The following is a 19,617-nucleotide window of genomic DNA, read 5'->3' on the forward strand; positions in this document are numbered from 1 at the left end:
GCACAGGCTCCGGACGCGCAGGCTCAGAGGCCATGGCTCACGGGCCCAGCCACTCTGCGGCATGTGGGATCTTCCTGGACCCGGGCACGAACCCATGTCCCCCGCATCGGCAGGCGGACTCTCAACCACTGCGCCACCAGGAAAGCCCTATCCATGAATATTTGACACGATAATATTTACTGAATGAAAGAGTTAAAAGTTGTTCCTCCCTCCCTTCTTCCCTTCCTTTCTTTCTTTAACAATACTTACCGGTTATCTACTATGCGGCAGCCTTTCTGCTATGCCTTGGATATACCGCAGAAAACGAAACAGACAAGCTTCCTAATCTCATGGAACTTCATTTTAGTCTATATGTATGTGGGGTGGGGTGACAGAAAAACAAATGAATAAACAAGAAAATATGAGGTGATTATAGGTGCTATAATGTAAAAATGCACTGTATGCAAAACGAGAAAGGGGTGATTAAGAGGCTTTTTCAGGTTGGAGGGCCTGAAATCTGAGGAGATGATATTTAAGCTGAGACCAGAATGACAAGAAGCCATTTTTTTTTTCTGGGGGAAAGGGATTCTAGGCAGAAGGAACAGCTAATAAAAGGGTCCTTAAGGTGAGTTGGGGCTAGGTGCAAACTATCCAAAATACACCTTTAGGCAAACACCTTAGGTTCAGGGTTTGGTTGCTTTGGAAATTATCATAACTGGAATAAGCTGATGCTATACTCTTACTATTTCCTAGCACTGCAGTACTTGCTAATTTCTCAACACCCTCCCTGCCCTCGCCCCATCCCCAGCTCCTAGGTTCCAAGATGCTTTGAAGATAGGAGTTGTGGATTAGCTAGCACAGTGGTCAACAGGGTTAAGGCTAGGTCAGGAATGTTTTTTTCCCATCAAAGGTGACCAAGAGATAGAAAAAATAAACCAAGGGTTGTATAAATAATAGATAACTACATTTGTCTTTATAAGATAGCAACATATGAAGTGTTCTACCTCTCTGCTTTTTACATTTAGATTGTGTCGTGTAAAGCTCTGTAAATACATCTATTTGATTAATGGACTATAATTTGTTTCTAAATTTTGGCCAGCTTAGGGAGAGATGGGAGAAAAGATGATGGGAAGGGGTAGTGGAAGATGGAGATACAGAGAGAATGAAATAAAATGAAACACATAGGTGAATAAATGGAGGTGTATTGACAAAGAAGACTAATAACAGAGTCCTAGAGGGAGGTAGAGAAGCTGAGAAAAGAAACTGGGTGAAAGGGAAGCCAGAAGTTAAATAGGTTTTGTGTGAGTATGTTCCTATTACCCTCTTGTGCCCTTGGGCTATGGGCACTGTAGTAGTTTATTGCTTCCTTTGAAAAGTTTGATGGTGCTCTCTACTACTATTTAACACAAACCTTACTTCTGTGTCTTTCTTCTGATGAGCTGATTCATGCTCTACATTAATGCCAAATTCCTCTCATGATTTTTTACCATTATTTCCTTCCACTAGATTGCTTTTTCTCTAATCAAAAACAGAGATCCTGTGAGTTAATAAACTGCCATGCATCTAGTACCGATTCTCCCATATTTCAGATGGAAGTTGCCTCCAACCAAAATCATGCTTTCTGGTTATTATGGTTAGGACCCTTGTCATCAGGGCAAACCCCATGTCTACTGTCAGGATTTTGGGCAAAAAAAAAAAAGTGAGGTTCTGATAGGACTTATGCTAGGTGAAGACAGTATATAACTGAGTGGGTCAAACCATACCCTGTGGAAACTAGCAAGCTCCATGTGAAAATCACAGACCATCTGGCGGATGATTTGCTCTACTCCAATAAAGGCCTAAGGAGTACAAGTTGCTGTGGTAAAGCCTGTGGCTTGCTGGGCCCCACTCTGGTCAGAACTGCTGGAAACAGGGCAAAGATAGATTTGGCAGTATCCTAAAAGAGGGAGGTGGATGGTTGCTTCCTAATACTCTCCACTGGGAAAAACTTGACTGAGGCTGGAGAGAGGAAACCAGCTCAATTTGCAGGACTGGTAGCTAGAAATTTAATGTGTATATATGCCCAAGGAAGCAACTGGCCAAAAGAACATAGCTACACTAATCAGCTGTGGACTTGAGATATATATTCTAATAAATAGAAAATTACAGACTGTCCTACTGCAGGAGAAAACAATCTGGTGAAGGGAGATATGAAAAGAAATCAATGAAAGGAATTTAGCAATTCATGTAGGACATGTACCAGCTCATCAGAGTGGAAAGAAAGAATAATCTGTTTAGAAAAAGAGAGGAGACAATCTGACCCCCGCCAAAACTAATACAGACTCTGCAGTCTTGGGAACTCCAAGTCTCAACTCAGGTCCCTTTTCAGTTCAATTTAAGGTTGCAGATTGGGCATGTGAAAGCTCAGGGCATGTGGACATGAATATTCTAGGTAAGCAGAGGAGAAAGAGTGGACAAAAAAAACTATGAATCAAAGAAACGAGTAAGCAGTATGAGCTATGTTGAATTACTAAAAACTTGAAGCCTCAACAAACTCATTTTTAAGGGGAACGGGGGATGGTAAACCAGACAAATGTGATAGGTAGATTATATTGGGCCATTCTCTAGGTTTTTAAACAAGGAATATTACCTTAAAGAGGTATAAACTTAGGAATAGGGCTTGTAGAGCACACAGACATACAGATGAGAATAGTATGACCATGGCTTTAGGCAAATTTAGGAGAAATAGCTGCTAGATATGGAATATTGGCAGTGATAGGAAATGACCAAAGAACTAATTTTATAACAGAAGTTATATAAAGTTTGGGAAAAGACAGAGAATGTGGGACTTTCATTTACCATAAATTCCCCAGACTGCAGGGGCAATCGGAAACTTTAACGAATGAATTATTAAAAACACAGAAAGAACTTAGCAGCACCAGATATAAATGGAAATGAGGCAAAGGTACTAATAAAACAGGATTAATTGAAAGACTCTGAGTGTATGTATCCTCCTCAATAGAGATGTTCAAGAAAGATAGACAAACTACCTATGTTCACTTTGTTCTCAAATCCCGTAAGAGGTAAAGACCATGAGAAGTGTAAAGGGGACTATGAGTAGTAGAGCCTCATAAGGCCATCAAAAAACGAGGAGCAGGGCTTCCCTGGTGGCGCAGTGGTTGAGAGTCCGCCTGCCGATGCAGGGGACGTGGGTTCGTGCCCCGGTCGGGGAGTATCCCACATGCCGCGGAGCAGCTGGGCCTGTGAGCCATGGCTGCTGAGCCTGCGCGTCCGGAGCCTGTGTTCCACAACGGGAGAGGCCACAACAGTGAGAGGCCCGCGTACTGAAAAAAGAAAAGAAAAAAGAAAAAAACGAGGAGCAATAGCTAGGGGTACATTTTCAACGTTATCCTATAGCCAGAAACTGTATGATGGAGAAAGGCTCAAGGATACTAACTTTATATTTCTCTTTTCTATTATTAGATCTGCTTTTCTGTTTTCTCTTGGCTGTGGCAATCTGTCTGATGGTCATTATAATAGCAGTTCACTACCAACACAAACAAGAGAACCACATGTAAATTTTGTGGAAGGTTCACCAAATTTATCAAAAAGTACTGTAGGACCACTGGCCTCATTCTGTACTTGATCATCATCATCATCATATCAACAGCCTCATTTCTCAACCAAACCAACCACAGAACCATTGCCAGCCCCATAGGATCCATTGTCACCAAGAGCCCATTTACTACAACTTTTAGTAATATTTTATCTACTGAGGAAAGCACAGAGGAATGGAGTCTGTGTCAACCCCTGTACTAGTTGGTGGACTTGTTGATTGTGTAGCCCAGTTAATTAGAATAGCTGAAGAGCTTCTACGGTTGATTTCACAAGAACCAGTTCCTTGTGAAGAGCAAGATGACAGAGCAGAACAGATAGAAAGAGATGCACCTCTTTCCGAGGAAGCTTCACTACCAGACCTTGCTGATCTCCCAGACTTAGAATCGATACTTACACAAAGAGAAGATGAAGACTTAACCTTTGATACAGATCAACCTATGTTAGACGTAGAATTATATGAAGAAGTACTCTCTACTATTAACAATGACTCAAGTAGATAAAACCTCATTTGCCTCCACCAGCATGTGAAAACTGATCATTTCTCTGTGTCAAATATATTCTAATTTTTCTGAATGTTAGCAATAACAGTTTTTCTCCTAGTTCTGCACAGTTTCATTACTAATCTATTATAGAACAAGCACTATTTGATTTGCTTCTGGCAGAGGCTGGTCTCTTTTCTTCTTTGTATTTATTTATACGAAAAGCTCTGACTTTAGCAGTAGGGTTCTTTCTTTACCTGTACTTGTTCTCCTGTTAGGATTCCTGATAATAGGAGCAAACACTAGCAAAGAAAAGAAACTCCTTACCTAACAATAGGGTGAAGACCTGATGAACTCTATCACATCTTGGGACCCAATTTCACCATTCTACAATGAGTGGAAACTAAAAGGGGAATATCCTCCAGGATGGCAGTATAGTGAATACATTCACATTAATAGGACAATACTGGGGCACTTTTACTTGAAAAGATAGAACTACTTACTAGGCCTTTCGGACAGAATGTGTCAGCCAAAGGATGCTATAGCAGACTGTGGGAAATAATTCTAAAAAGCAGCCATCTACCAGATAATAAAACTGAAGAAAGCTTTACAGATAACTTTTGCCAGGGAGAAACCTTTGAAAAAGCTGAGGCCAAGAAGTTCCAATGCAGGACTGTTCCCTCAGATGCTGACCCATATCACAAGTACTCTGCAACATTGTTACTCAAATGGAAATGGCAAGTTACACCAAATAACAACCGGAGAGAAGTACTAGTACTAGAAGGGCTAGACAAAGCCCTAACAAGGACTATTTGCCTATGGAAAGGTCAAACACTTATGGCATAGGCTTAGAGATGATGGTCCACAAGTAGAAGCAGATAAAGTACACCTTCTTTGGTATAACTACGTTTATAAAGAATAGCTGATAGGCTTATTATAAGGGAAACTGCTTCAACCTTGACAGAAATCTTTACTACTGAGCAATGGGAGCAATAATGATTTTAAACAAAATGTGGACTGGTTATACCCACAGTAATTCTACAGCTACCAGAGGGGGGAAATGCAATAGTTGGAAGACCCCCATATCAAAACAGAGAGGGACTAAATACACATTCAGGAAATTCACTGATCATACTAATTGCATGCCATAGGGTACCCTTACTTCCATTTGGAAGAATAGCTACCTTTCATACAAGCCTGTGGACATTACGGTCCTTCTTCCTAGAGAATGGCCTTTGCATCTTACAATATGGGCAACAACTAGGTAAAGACATAGAAGTATACCATTAGACAAAGTGATATATGAAAATTGTGAAGAAATGACATGTAGAAGTCAATCCACATTCATGGGAAACCAGATTATACCAATTCACATAGAGTCCTAAAGTATATTATAGTCAAAGGGATTAAAAAGACTTTTAATACAGATGGCTTCAGAGCTAACCAACATGACAGATGCTGCATCTAATACTAAGTGAGCGCTGCATACACAGATTATCAGCTACCTTTAAAGGTAAATGGGGAAAATTATAGACTATATAACCAGGTCTTATTTGGATGAGCAGTAGCAGGAGAAACATAAGTCAGTTTTGCCACTGAATTTCAGGATAAGTTTATTTAACAAATTTAAGAAAGAGATAGTTAATAGCCAAGGCATGGAAGCAACCTAAATGCCCATCGACAGATGAATGAATAAAGAAGATGTGGTATATATATATATATATATATACACACACACACACACACACACACACACACACATACACACACACACACACACACAATGAAATACTACTCAGCCATAAAAAAGAATGAAATGATGCCATTTGCAGCAAAATGGACGGACCTAGAGATTATCACTCTAAGTGAAGTAAGCCAGAGAAAGACCAATGTCATATGATATCGCTTATATGTGGAATCTGAAAAAAATGATACAAATGAACTTATTTACAAAACAGAAACAGACTCACAGACATAGGAAACAAATTTATGGTTACCAAAGGGGAAAGAGGGTGGGGGAGGGATAAATTAGGAGTTTGGGATTAGCAGATACAAACTACTGTATATAAAATTGATAATCAACAAGGTCCTACTGTATAGGACGGAGAAGTATATTCAATATCTTGTAATGACCTGTAATGAAAAAGAATATATATGTATTACTGAATCAGTTTGCTGTACACCAGAAACTAACACAACATTGTAAAGCAACTATACTTCAATAAAAGTTAAAAAAAGATTGCTGTATCAAGAAAAGCTACAGACTCTTTTTTTTTTACTTTTTTTTTTTACACAGACTCTTAAAAATGTTTTTAAAATTGAAATATAGTTGCTGTACAATATTATATGTTACAGGTATACAATATAGTGATTGCCAATTTTTAAAGGTTATACTCCATTTATAGATATTATAAAATATTGGCTATATTCCCTGTGCTGTACAATATATCCTTGTAGCTTATTTTACACCTAATGGTTTGTACCTCTTACTCTTCTACCCCTATCTTGCCCCTTCCCTCTCCCATCTCCCCACTGGTAACCACTCTATATCTGTGAGTCTGCTTCTGTTTTTTTATATTCACTAGTTTGTTGTATTTTTAGAGACCATTTTGAAAATCAGAAGAACTTATGGAGCTACTGAAAAATATTAGTATGAGAAAGTTTCACAGTACACTGCTACGTGGGAAGATTGATAGAGTAGGTGAGGATCCAGGAGACTTAGAGGGGTGAACAAAGACACAAAGAGGAGAAATAAAAGTTATATTACGAGCAACTACTGTGGATAATTACAAGCCATACCAGACAGCAGATTGAGGGACTTTACTGCTGCAGTAACTGGACAAACTGAGCCTTACTTGCCCAGGGTAGGCCACTCTATACACTGTGTCCAAAGTGGTAAATAATAGATGCGGTGCAAAGGAACTATGCCAATTAACCTAAATAGAGCAGTGGGAAAACAAGAAGTAACCATTTATCCCACCATTCCAATAGGAGCAGTTTTATAAGGAAAAATAGTGATTAGAGTTAAATAAGGAAATCTATATATGTAGCAACCAAGAAGAAGAATAACAGAGTAACTGGATAAAAGTTAAAAGATAGAATATATGCTTTAATTAAAGGTTTAGAAACAGGGAAGATATACACTCTCCACTAGAAATTTGGACTTCAGGAAATTGGGCTGTAACTTTGTGTCAAAATGAAACTCAAGGCATAAATACTTGTGCAAGATCAGGAAACATCCAAGGAGAGAACATCAATCTGCTATGAATTCTCTTTGATGAGCAATTTAACTATAAATGGAAAGATCTGGTACACCTCAAATAAGATGGATACTGAAGGGTAGCTATTCTTCCAAGTAGAACTCTAGAATATGGACTTCATAACAATTCCACAACAGATTAGTGAGCTTGTTAAAAATTGTTAGTAGTAATGAGAGAACACAATCAACCATACCTCCTCAAGCAGGTCATCAAAATACATCAAAAGAAATCTGTGAGACTACTCCAGACACTGAAACAAGATAAAGCTTGAACCAGCCTATAAAACACGTAATAGTCAACATGGTCCTTAGGTGTCAAACGGGAAGATGCTACAACATCTATGGAACTATCTATGCTCTTGGCTAGATGGGTTCACCTGGAAAGATTATACTATAATGGCACCTCGGGATTAGATAAAATATATTGCAATGTTTGCTTTGATTGTGTGATTATATATGTTTTTGAATTGTTAAGATGTTACCTTGCTCCAAACAACGGATTGTTGTATTAAGTATGTTTGCTCTTACGGAACAGAATTAAAAGTAAAGTTAATAGTGATAAGAAATAAGTGCAGGAAGTAAGAACATACTAAGAGCTAGTAGGGAAGGTATTTTTAGGAGAGAGAAGAAAAGTAACAAGTTGTCAACAGTTATGCAGCCGTTTATGGTGGAAAACCATGGTATAGAGTTAGTTCCTAATCACATTTATGAACCAAGCCTTGTTTTTGTCATACGCAAATTAGACAACACTAAGTTGTTAATATTGATAGAAATAATTGGTTGGCAATTGACACAGGTCATGCACTTAAAAGCCCAGTTAGAGGAAGATGGATTAACTAACTTGGCAGTCCACTGATTGGATACCTCTGATTGGAATCCTGCGTCTCCCCTCCAGTCCTTTATCCAAACTTTTCTGGATCTTCCTGAGAACAACACCAAAGTCAATTCTTGTATGGCATGGAGGGATAGAGAGGGGGATAGGCTCACCATTCTAAGACAAATTTAAGGTGTGAAAACTAAGGAGATAGGCTGGTAGATTGCAGTGAATTAGGAAGCATCTAATTCTTCATCCCTGTGTGCTTTGGCTAAATGTGTGGGAAGTTGTAACTACATAAGTTGCATTCTTTTTTAATTTTTTATTATTTTTTAGTTGTATTCTTATGTATGATGATTACTGCTAGTTATTAGATTATAACTGAATATAGTCCTTATTAGCTATTGGTCCATACCATTTTATTGTTACGTGTTTTAACAGATTTTAACTAATAAACTTTCATTCACAAATCAAAGAACTTGTGGTCATCTTAAATTACCTGGTGGTGACTTTGGAGGCTACCAAACCAGCATAAAAGAACTCCTCTCAACAGAAGGTGGAATATACTCAGAGAAAGTATTATACCAGGAATCTGAAGTTCTTCTGGCTTTGTCAGATAGATAGTCCTAACACATCTCTGAAATATAGTTCTTTCCTGTTTGTCAAATGATAGTTATAACTTTTTTGCCTACCTTCAATGGTAATAAGGAACACACAAAATGATATAGTTTTCAAAGGCTTTGGTTGATATATCTGACAATGGGAAAGAATACATGAAATCAGAACTTTTTAGGAATAGCTGAAAAATGTCTATATGAAAATACCTGAAAATCTATGTGACATGTAAGGATTATCCAGTAGTTTTATACCTGTTTTCTAAGAGATTAGAGCTTCCTCATTTTACTTGATGTCAAACTTATAGTTGGAATCAGTTTTTGTTTCATTCTTTTGAGCTTTTTTTTCCCCACCAAGTTAAATTCTTCTTGGGAGCCTACTCAGTTCTTCTAGGAATAGTAATGAGGAAAAAACAACAATGAAAAAGCCACCTTTCAAGAAATAGTGAATTATATTCCATTTAAGGCTAAGATTTTGTTCCTGAGGAAGTTATGTAACTCTGCACATTATTAACCCACTATTATCCAACTAGATTTATTTTTTACATCAAAGCTGACTATTGTGTTCTTGTATTGACAGCCATATCTTAATAGACTAGTGGTATTTAGCCATTTCACCTAGGGTATACGTCTTATTTTTTTCAAGGACCCTACCCCTCATTTAAAACTTGTTTTTCTTCTGACTGTGTAATCCTTAGCTCATAAACCAACCAACCAACCAAAAAACCCTAAAAAAAAAGAAAAAATAACCTTTAGTTCCTGAAGTTATTTGGGAGCTATTTGTATGGACAGATACAACTATCCGTGGGTCTCAAGTGTCACATCTCTTCAGGGTAATAAAGAGTCTTTGAAGGTGATCTCCATTTATACCTCTGAAGAATGAAACTGCATTTTAGCAAGGTAAGGAAAACCACTGAACTCTTTACCCCTTGTCACAATTTCGTCTTAAAGACCCTAGTAAAATGCTGAAAGCATCTCAAGAGGTATTTTTTAGTTTAACACAAGTATTCATGTAAAGTAGACTAGGGAGTCACAGGTAGGAAACACAACTTCGGTGTTTCAGATTCCTTTAATCAAAGATGCCATTAACAATATCTGTTGTTGAAAACGCATAAATACACATGCCTCTAGATGATAAATTCTGGCAATACTGATCATTTTTAAATAGTTTTATTCTTACTTAAACTTGGGGAAACATTGGCTTTTCTTGAAACCATTATCTTCTAAATTTTTAATATTGGCAACTCCTAACTTCCAGTTTTGGAAAATCAGTTGTGTTGCAGCTCATTTTATAGAGAAAAATATTTTGGTTTTTTGTTTTTTTGAATAAAGCTTTTTAGCTCAAGGTTTAAGAGACGTAGAGACATATTGTCTGTTTGCAACTTTTGATGTGAGCAGGCTTATCTTTGGGTACTTTCACCTGATGAAGGAGTCTCTAATGTTCCTCCCTTATAATACCTCCACCTGTTGAGAAAATTTCAATTTGTACTGGGAATTTCCGCCCTGTTGGAATCACAGCAAGCTTTGAAAGAAGACTGAACAGGGTGTCAGCAGACATGACACTAGAAAGTGGAGAAGTGGTGTATCTGCTTTTTCCTGCTCTGAGTATAGACACTGAGAAGAAACCTATCTATTCTTGAAGATAGACCCCCATGGTCCAACTGGAATCAAGCATGTAATCAAGTATGAAAAAGAAGACAAAATTTCTGTTTTAGCTTAGTTGTCCCATTCCCATCTACAGGTTGTTTCTCCTTTGAATAATTCTGGTCCTGGGAGATAATTCTTGTCTAGCCTTCTTAAGGGCCTGAAGGTCATCTAGAAAAGTCTAGACACCTTTAAGAAAGTGTCTCCAATTTTTTAGGGGCTCGAACATGCAACCCTCAAATTGAATGTGTTCCACCAGACCCTGGAGTGTGACTCACTTAAGATGTGAATATATTTTTCTTGATGAGTAAGCACACATAAAGTATATGCCTTCAAGGAATCTGAGGAATTTTATCTAATGTAGCAAAGCTGAGTTCATTTGCTATAGATATAATAGAAGGATAAAGTTAGTTTTCATTTATTTGTGTCCATCACATTCTACAAAAGGAGTTTGTATGATGAGAATTGATGATCAATGATCGTGACCTTTTTTATGCTTGTGGCCTTAAGCACTGTGTGTATGTTTCACTTTTTTAACGGCTAGATTATGGATATTTATTGAAGAAACTTATCAGTCTGCTTCCTTAGATCAAGAGCTTCTGAGAATGAAGTGCTCAGAGATACCTGAATTATTAGAGCCTCAGTAACTCACAGGACTCTGCTTCTTATCCAAACACACTAAACTTGAAATAACAAAAACACCCCTAAAATAAGGACATTGCTGATTTGTTCAAGGTGAGAGTATTCAGTCTTAAACTTGACATGTGGATTTGAATAGAGAAAATTGGAGACTATACTCATTTGAGACTCAATGGAACCACAGATTTAAAAAATCTATAATTCACAGGTTGGGAAGGATTACAGAGTTCTTTAGCAGAAATGAAGTTACAATTCAGAAGAGAAACTAAACTAAAATTTATCTGTGGTCGTTGTTAAGATAACTTGTCTAGGTCCATCCACCTCACTACAAATAACCCAATTTCTTTTCTTTTTATGGCTGGGTAATATTCCATTGTATATATGTACCACATCTTCTTTATCCATTCATCTGTCGATGGACACTTAGGTTGCTTCCATATCCTGGCTACTGTAAATAGAGCTAATGAACATTGTGGTACATGACTCTTTTTGAATTATGGTTTTCTCAGGGTATATGCCCAGTAGTGGGATTGCTGGGTCGTACAGTAGTTCTATTTTTAGTTTCTTAAGGAACCTCCATACTGTTCCTACAGACTGTCATACAGAGTGAAGTAAGTCAGAAAGAGAAAAATAAATACCGTATGCTAACACATATATATGGAATTAAAAAAAAAAAAGGTTCTGAAAGGCAGGACAGGAATAAAGATGCAGACGTAGAGAATGGACTTGAGGACACGGGGAGGGGGAAGGGTAAGCTGGGATGAAGTTAGAGTGGCATGGACTTATATATACTACCAAATGTAAAACAGATAGCTAGTGGGAAGCAGTTGCATAGCACAGGGAGATCAGCTAGGTGCTTTGTGACCACCTAGAGGGGTGGGACAGGGAGGGTGGGAGGGAGACGCAAGAGGGAGGAGATATGGGGATATAGGTATATGTGTAGCTGATTCACTTTGTTATAAAGCAGAAACTAACACATCATTGAAAAGCAATTATACTCCAATAAATATGTTAAAAAATAATAAAGTATATTAATAATCACCACCAACAAAACAAAACAAAAAACAACAACAACAAAAAGAGATAACTTGTCTTAGGAAATGTGGAGCTAAATATGTAAATTCTAAAATAATTCTGAAGTCTCTGGCCATGGGACTAAACTTTGGGCCATATTTGAGTTTATGTGACTCTATGAGGGTATATTATTTTTCAGGAAATCATTGACATTGAAGTTGACAGTCACTCATTATCCTTGCTGCATTTGCTGCAAACCTGGAGTTGAAGTTTGATATGGTCTGACTGAAACAGTTCAGTCTATCAAATTCCAAAGTTCTCATTGATTTGATACACAATGATGAGTGAGTACCACCAGACCTAAAATTGTTGATCTCTGCATAAATACAGTGCTTTTTGGATTACCTTTGTATTACTGCTGAATATCCATAATTTTAATAGCTAAAAGATGCTACTTTGCCAGTGTTATGGATTGAAAATAATGTGGTCTGCAAAATATGAAACTCTAATTGTATGGGCTCACTATTGAAAGAAAAAGTAGACACCCCAAAACTTGCCCGTCTTCAGAAAATGACTCCTAGTGGTCATGATTGCACAACAACATGAATGTACTTAATGGCACTGAACTGTATATTTTAAAAATGGTTAAAATGGTAAATTTTGTGTTATGTATAGTTTACTACAATAAAACAAATGATCCTTTCCACTTTAATGTACACAGCAAATAGACTCTGAGACCAACTTTGGAATCTCTGATGTTTAATTGAGAGAGCAAAAAGAAATATAAACCTTTGCCACATTCAGGTTGGTCTAATGATAGATAAGAAATATATCACATGAACGTATAGAAACATGGAGATATTCTGTAATAACAGTAATAAGAGAAATTATGAAATAAGGGACATGGAGGACAAAGTTTTAGAAAAGTAAAAGGGCTAAAACATGATGGAAAAAATGATGAGAAGCTTAAGGAGGGCTGGAGGGCAGTGAATGTAGAATCCAAGGATGACTCCATGGTCATATGCTAAGCAGATCCCCAGGAGAGTGAGGAAGTCATCACAATGGTTTCCAAATGGAGCAGAAACTGAAACTGGCAAGTGACGATTATAGGAGCAGAAGGGATCAAGTGATAAAGTAACTGGGAGATGATCTACCAATGCAAAATTGATGAAATATTGTAATGAAACTGTTTGAAAATAAATACTTTTTCAGTTTTCAGGGGGATGAGGGCCTACAATTATGGAGTTTATCTGCTATCTAGTGAGGTAAGGAATGCAAACTTTAGTTGTATTCTGCCATATCCGTTTTTAACACTTCTATTCCCATTAGCCATTTTGTCATCTGGAAGCAATTCGTATTCTAAACATACTTGTGATTTTTTTTTCTCACTGTATTATAACAATTTATGTAAAGTGAAAACCACACTGAAATCATAATGTACATCATTAATGGAAATGTACACATATATAAAACTGAAGAAAAGTCAATTAGACCTTATAGCAGACAACTTAACACAACTGCTACTACATATCAACAGTAGAGTGGCAAGAGAGAGGAAGGGGTAAGGGAGGGGATGGCCATTGCTGTATCTATTACCTACAATTTTAGGACACAGAATCAGATCATATACCCTGGGTCCCCTGTGTGTAACAATAAAAATGAATAATAATAGCAGGTAATATTTATTGAATGCCTAATATAGGCTGAATCTTGTGCTATGCATGAGCATATTACCTGTTTTGTTTAAACTTTATATTTCTCTAGGGAGGTAAGTACTCCTATTATCCCTATCTTTCAGAAGAGAAAAGTGAGGTTGAGTAACTTCAGGCTCAATGAAATTACTTAAAGCAAGTAGTTGCAAAAACAGGATAAGGAGTCTCAGGGGTGGGTCTATCCATTTACTCTCTCCCCCATGGAGCCATTAAATCTCCATGTTGCCCTTTTGTCATATTTTATCCCCTTCGAGGTTGCCCCAGTACTCATTTCTGCCTCATTTCAGAGGGATAGTATTTTTTTTTCTTGTCTGAGAGAAAGGGACCAGGTGAGCACACATGTGATTTGCCTCAGAGCCTAGACCCATGAAGGGATGGTGCTGCTCGTTGCCCTTCAGACAGCAAGCACTTCTCAGTTCAACCCATTAGAATCTGACTCCAGGTAGCATTGGAAGAGAGATGGAAATGGACATTAAAGTACATTTATTTTCATAATAGTCCTATGAAATGGAGGAACTATTGTCATTTAATGAGAAGACTAATGTCCTGAAATTTGAGGGACTTTCTTCAGGTCGTAAGCTGAAGGCTATTCCATCCTCAGTTGCTCTGGCTCCAAAGTCCCTGCTCTTTCTACTATGCTTCCTCCTTAAAGAGCTAAATGAGGCCTGCTAGAAGGCTCCCCCAAATTGTTTTGATAGATGGCATAGAACAGGGCTTCCCTGGTGGCGCAGTGGTTGAGAATCTGCCTGCCAATGCAGGGGACTCAGCCTTCTGCAGAACCACACACCCTCTGTGTGACTCCATCTTTCAAATGCATGTCTCAGCTTTCTTGCTGAGGGGCTACCAAGGACTTAGTTCTGTCAACAACTACCAACATCCAGACAGCAAGCCCTTTGTGATCACTATTGCCATGGCCCCGGTATATAGGGTAGGATCCTTTTTATGTTTTATGTTCTCAGAAGTTCTTCCTCAGAGCCCTGATGTTAGTTTGTAATTATATATTCACTAATGTGATCATTTACTTACTGTCCACCACTAGCTTGTAAGCTCCGTGAAGGTAGGGTTATGCTTGTTTTCTGTATCCCAAACCCCTAAAACAGTGCTGAATAAGCATTTGCTCAATGAATGAGTGCTTTCCCATCATAGAATCAGATTTTTCCCTACTTATCTGGCCATAAAGAAAATACGCAGAGGTTGTATGTGCCTTGGATAAATATGGGCCTCACTGTTTTTGAAGCCTGTCTAACCATTTGTTTGGTGGAGAGCTAAGTGGTAGGAAAATGCTGACTCTTGGTCTCCTGCTCTGGACTCTGGAGGGCTTAAGCTTCCCCAAAAGCAGAGAAGAGCTCAGCTTACCTCTTTCTGATGGTATTTGATGGCCACCTTCAGCTTGGCTAGGTCATGGTACTTTTGAGGGTCAAGCTCTTCACTGTGGTCATCTCGATGGTTGAGGATGATCTCCAGTTCCCGGGAGCTCCGAGCCTGGTCCAGCAGGTCTTTGGCAAAGAGCTTGCACTGCTGGGAGAGCTCCTCATACTCAGCCTTGAACTCATTCTCCATCTTGCTGAGCTCCTTGAGCTCCCAGCCCAGGCGGAAGGCAGTTAGGATGGGGTCCTCGCTTGATAAGGCGATGAGTGAGGGGCTTGCCAGCGCTTTATAGATGTTCAACCGGGAGCGGGAGTGGCGCAGGCTGTCTACCTCTGAACTGGACACACACTCCACACAGTTGCAGCGGATCTGGTGGGGCCGGGGGATAGTGACCCGTTTTTGGACGAGCAATTTGATGATTTCGTAGTTGTTGGTGTGGGCAGCAAGCATGATGGGAGTAATGTCCGGTGTGAACTCAGAGAACTGGGTGTCCATCATCAGAGTGGGGACCTAGGTACAAGAAAATGAAAAACACATAAAAGGGCAGGATTAAGGCTTGGAGCATAGAGCCCATCAAATGTTAATGATTCAGGAACTGGGGTCACCAGTTTCTTTTGTCAATTCTTCTCCTTATCAGAATAGCTAGCTGTGAAATGCTTACTGTACACCAGGCATACAGCACTTTACATATATTTACTCATTTAATCCCCACAACAACCTCATGAGGTAAATATTCTCCCCAAATGAAGAAGCTGAGGCACACAGAGTTTAAAGAACATACCTAAGGTTACTCAGCTTTAGGTGCAGAGCCAAGATTCAAACTCAGACAATATGACTCTGGAGCTTGGCCCTTAAATTATGCCAGTTCTGTCTGAGGCACAATGAGGGGCTGTACAGAGAAGTAAAGGGCATTTTTCCTGGAATCTGGTTGGGTATATCAGACTTCTATAAATTGGTAAGTAGGAGTATGTGTTCAGTTCCAACTGAGCAGTAGAGACTGCAGAAATATTTGTTTGAAAGGCTAAAGACAACCAGTAATCTTAAAGCCCATGCCACTAAATCAAGCCCTGGGGGCTGAAGAGAAGACATTCCCAAATTGTGACACTGTAACTTCAGGGAACCAAAGACCAAAGCCAGACAGTGTTCCTCCGACTTCCTGTAGATCCCAGCAAGGTAGAGAGAATCTGTTATTGTCAGGAAGAATTACTCTGTGAATGAGGATCTCCAGGCTTGAGGTTACCAGTAGCAAAAAGACCTCTGATAAAATTGGTATGTTCAAGTTTCTATTTCTAAACTTTGTTCCAAGATAAATATTATGCAAATAAAGACTGGCTCACTTTCAGCTGTGGAGTTTGAACTCTGTAACAAATACACAAATAAACAATTGACTCTTGACAGTCAAAAAAAAATTGGTATGTCCATGATGTGATGCTTGGTGTAAATAGCAGCTATAGGTGAAAGGTATGGGGTTCGTTGGGTGTTCAGGAGCATACAGTTCTGGGTGAGTGTGCAGACTCTGATCAATGAATTAAAAACAAATCTTTTGACTTTAAAATGTGTCCTTTGGGACACGTACACCCAACAGAAGAATCTCAGTGTGAAGGAATCTGGAGCTAGACAACAAGGAGAACTGGAATAGTCTGAAGAGTCTTCATGGAGGGGTGGAGCTGAGGATTCAAAGCATATAAAATTCCAGGAAACTGTGAAATATTGATCTTAATACATTTTAAAAAATAGCTCCAAATACTCAGTTTAACTGGGGAGAACAGAATGTGGATGATGGAGATTCTCATGGAATAGACAAATACTGTTTTAATCGCTAGTTTCTTTTTACTCTTAAAAAAATTATTTTGGAAACCCACAGTTGCTGGCGAATTGACAGAAGGATGAGCTACAGTTTTCATCATCTTTGCCTCCTTCCCATCTTGGATGAGGGATTCCCAAGCAGGGAAGTGGCCAGAAAACAGGGAGTGGGAAAAAGGCAGAGGAGAAGACAGTGGAGAAGTTTGCAAGAAATCTGTTTCCTTCACGGGGTGGTTACATCAGCCTCTGAATAGTTGAGAGTTCACTACACACTGGTCATCAATTGCTTGGATGGAGCAGCCAGTAAGCATTGTTAAACATTTAGAGGGAGCAGCTACAAACAAGCAGCAGGAAGTGAGCAAGTGGCTCATAAAGTAAATCGGACACAGGAAAGAATAATCTCAGAAATTAACATAAACCTGCAGGCTAAGGAAGAAGTAGGTCTGAGTGGGCCTGGTAATGAACATAAACACAACAATCTGGCATAAAGCCTAGAGGTGGGAGAGATGGCAAGTGAGCAATGTATCATAGTCTGCCTGGGAAGAAAGGAGCTCAGATCCGGAATCTGCCCCTCCTCGGTGGGCAGGGGCATTTCTTAATCTCTGTCATGATCTAGAGGCAGAGGTGGGGGGTGGAGGGGAGATGGCTTATGGCACAGGATTCCCTGGGTTAGACTGGAGGTACATGTCTGCTCCCTACCATGATGCTCTTCCTGTCCACTCTACCCACTTCCTTGCTCTTTCTTTTCCTACTCTTTCTTTCTTCTCCTCTGTGTCAATGCTGACAGACCTGTCCAAGACACACAGTGGTACTTGTGAATAATGCTCAGCCCCATTTGTGTCATGGAGCTGAAAGGTTGCTGTCTATGCCTAGAGTATGACATGCTTTCCAGAGCCATCTGATTCTGTTGTCTTTGACTTGGAGCTCAACAAGGAGCCTCTGATTCTCCATTTGTCTTTCTGGATACATGACACCAGAGAGTAAATCTTTTCAAAAGAAACTGGTCGGCAGTGACCAACCATGTCCTCCTACCAAGACCACCTTTTCTCCTCCAGTCAGCCTTACCATTCACAGATTGCCACACCCACCTCATTCACTGCTCTCTCTATGTATATCCTTGTGGCGTATCCTGTGTGGATCCCCACTTCACTGCCACTGAAGGGCCACTGTAAGCCCTGACTTCTTCCGTAGATCTCTCCTTAACTTGATCCCACCCCTTACTGACCACCCGGATGTTGTGGGCACTAGGTTATATCCAAGATGTCACTCTTCTGATGCAGGCTTATATTAGTTTCTGATTATTTGATATAGGTAGTTCTTGCTTCTTCAGTCAGGCTGTGAGCTCTCTGAAGGCAGAGTTGGCTCAGTCTGCTCTTGTTTTCCCCATAGCCTCTAGCACAGTGCTAGACACACAGCAGGCACTCAGCTAAAAGGAATTGGTTTTTATTCTCAAATTAAGATGCTGGCTCTTGTTTAGAAGCCTGGATCCACACACCTGGAGTCCATGTGAGCTAGTGTCCTTGGGTCTTTCCTTTCCATGTCTAGCTGAGAAGGTAGACATTCTAAGACTCTCAGGAAGGTTAGCAAATGGTCTCTATAGGGAATACCTTGAGGTCACAAAGACCCAGGACAGTCCCTGCTTGTCATGTCCACAGTGCTATTGCTCCAAGATGGAGACTCTGACCCAAAGACGACATATTTCTACTCCTTTTCCACCTCTGCTGCTTCTCCTCATCCTGCTGTTCTTCCTTCCTAGACTGTGCAGGGACCATGGACTCTCATCAGGACAGCCACGGCAAAGAAAGAGTCTATCATTAGGGTTTCTGATAATAATCAGGACTTTGTAATATGGTCTACAACAGGGGCCAAACAGATAACAGGCCACAGAAATAAAAGCTAAATGTGGGGACATATGCATAATTTGGATGAGTAAATGGTAGGCGTTGGTGAGCTGTGGAGCACATACCGTCTCAAAGGGGGCATCTGCTGCTCAGCCCCTTGTTGTGACCAAATTGCTGTTATGTGCATGAATGAGGACCCAGTGTTGTCATCTTTCAAGAAAAGTCAGAAATATGGATTTGGAGGTAGAATTTCCTAAAGTCTTCGATGTTGGCTCAAAAAAGTTAAAGATAGTGTGCATGCCAAACAAAGTATATATATGAGGCAATTGAGGCTTGAGTGGGCCACTGTGTGACCTTTGAACTAGCACAGAAGTTGCTAGGAGGAATGGGAGAGGAAGCTGGACATTTAGGCAGGAGCCAGATCATAAAAGGCCTCATATGCCATGAGAAGGAACTTAATGTGATCTGTTGGCCATAGGGAGCCACTGAAGAATTTTAACCAGGAGAGTAGTGTGGTTGAACAGGTGTTTTACAAAGATTAGTTTGGCCGCAGTGTGGAGAAATATATCAGTGGTATATGTGCTGATAAATGTTTAACAAGCAGCTTTCCATTAAACAAAACAAAACAAAACCAAAAACCTTGATTTGTAGCGTTTGCCGATTTCTGTGGTGTAAATACTCCCACTGTGGCCAATTTCAAGCTACCAATATGACATCCTGGAACACAGAGTTGGGAAGAGATGCACACAACCAGTTCTCACCAGCTGGTGTAAGCCAGCTCCAGCACACCATTGGATGAGTTTCAGAAAGATAAAACTACTTAAAAGATATCAATAGTCCAGGTGAAAAGATGG

The 19,617-nt window shown here is 39.5% G+C and overlaps 2 protein-coding genes across 2 annotated transcripts in view; one reads left to right on the top strand and one right to left on the bottom strand.

Moving 5' to 3' along the window:
• The window catches only part of TRPC5 (transient receptor potential cation channel subfamily C member 5), a 139,012-nt gene that overhangs the window by 96,110 nt on the left and 23,285 nt on the right, over positions 1-19,617 (bottom strand). The window contains exon 2 of the mRNA XM_007466308.1: positions 15,108-15,629. Coding sequence (XP_007466370.1) covers positions 15,108-15,629 — 522 coding nt within the window. The remainder of the gene's footprint in view (positions 1-15,107; positions 15,630-19,617) is intronic.
• TRPC5OS (TRPC5 opposite strand) lies at positions 3,750-4,076 on the top strand. The gene has a single exon (XM_007466312.1). The coding sequence runs from the start codon at positions 3,750-3,752 to the stop codon at positions 4,074-4,076; it is 327 nt and encodes a 108-aa protein (XP_007466374.1).

The sequence above is a fragment of the Lipotes vexillifer genome, unplaced genomic scaffold (genome assembly GCF_000442215.2).
Source record: "Lipotes vexillifer unplaced genomic scaffold, Lipotes_vexillifer_v1.1 scaffold298, whole genome shotgun sequence".
Classification (NCBI taxonomy): domain Eukaryota; kingdom Metazoa; phylum Chordata; class Mammalia; order Artiodactyla; family Lipotidae; genus Lipotes; species Lipotes vexillifer.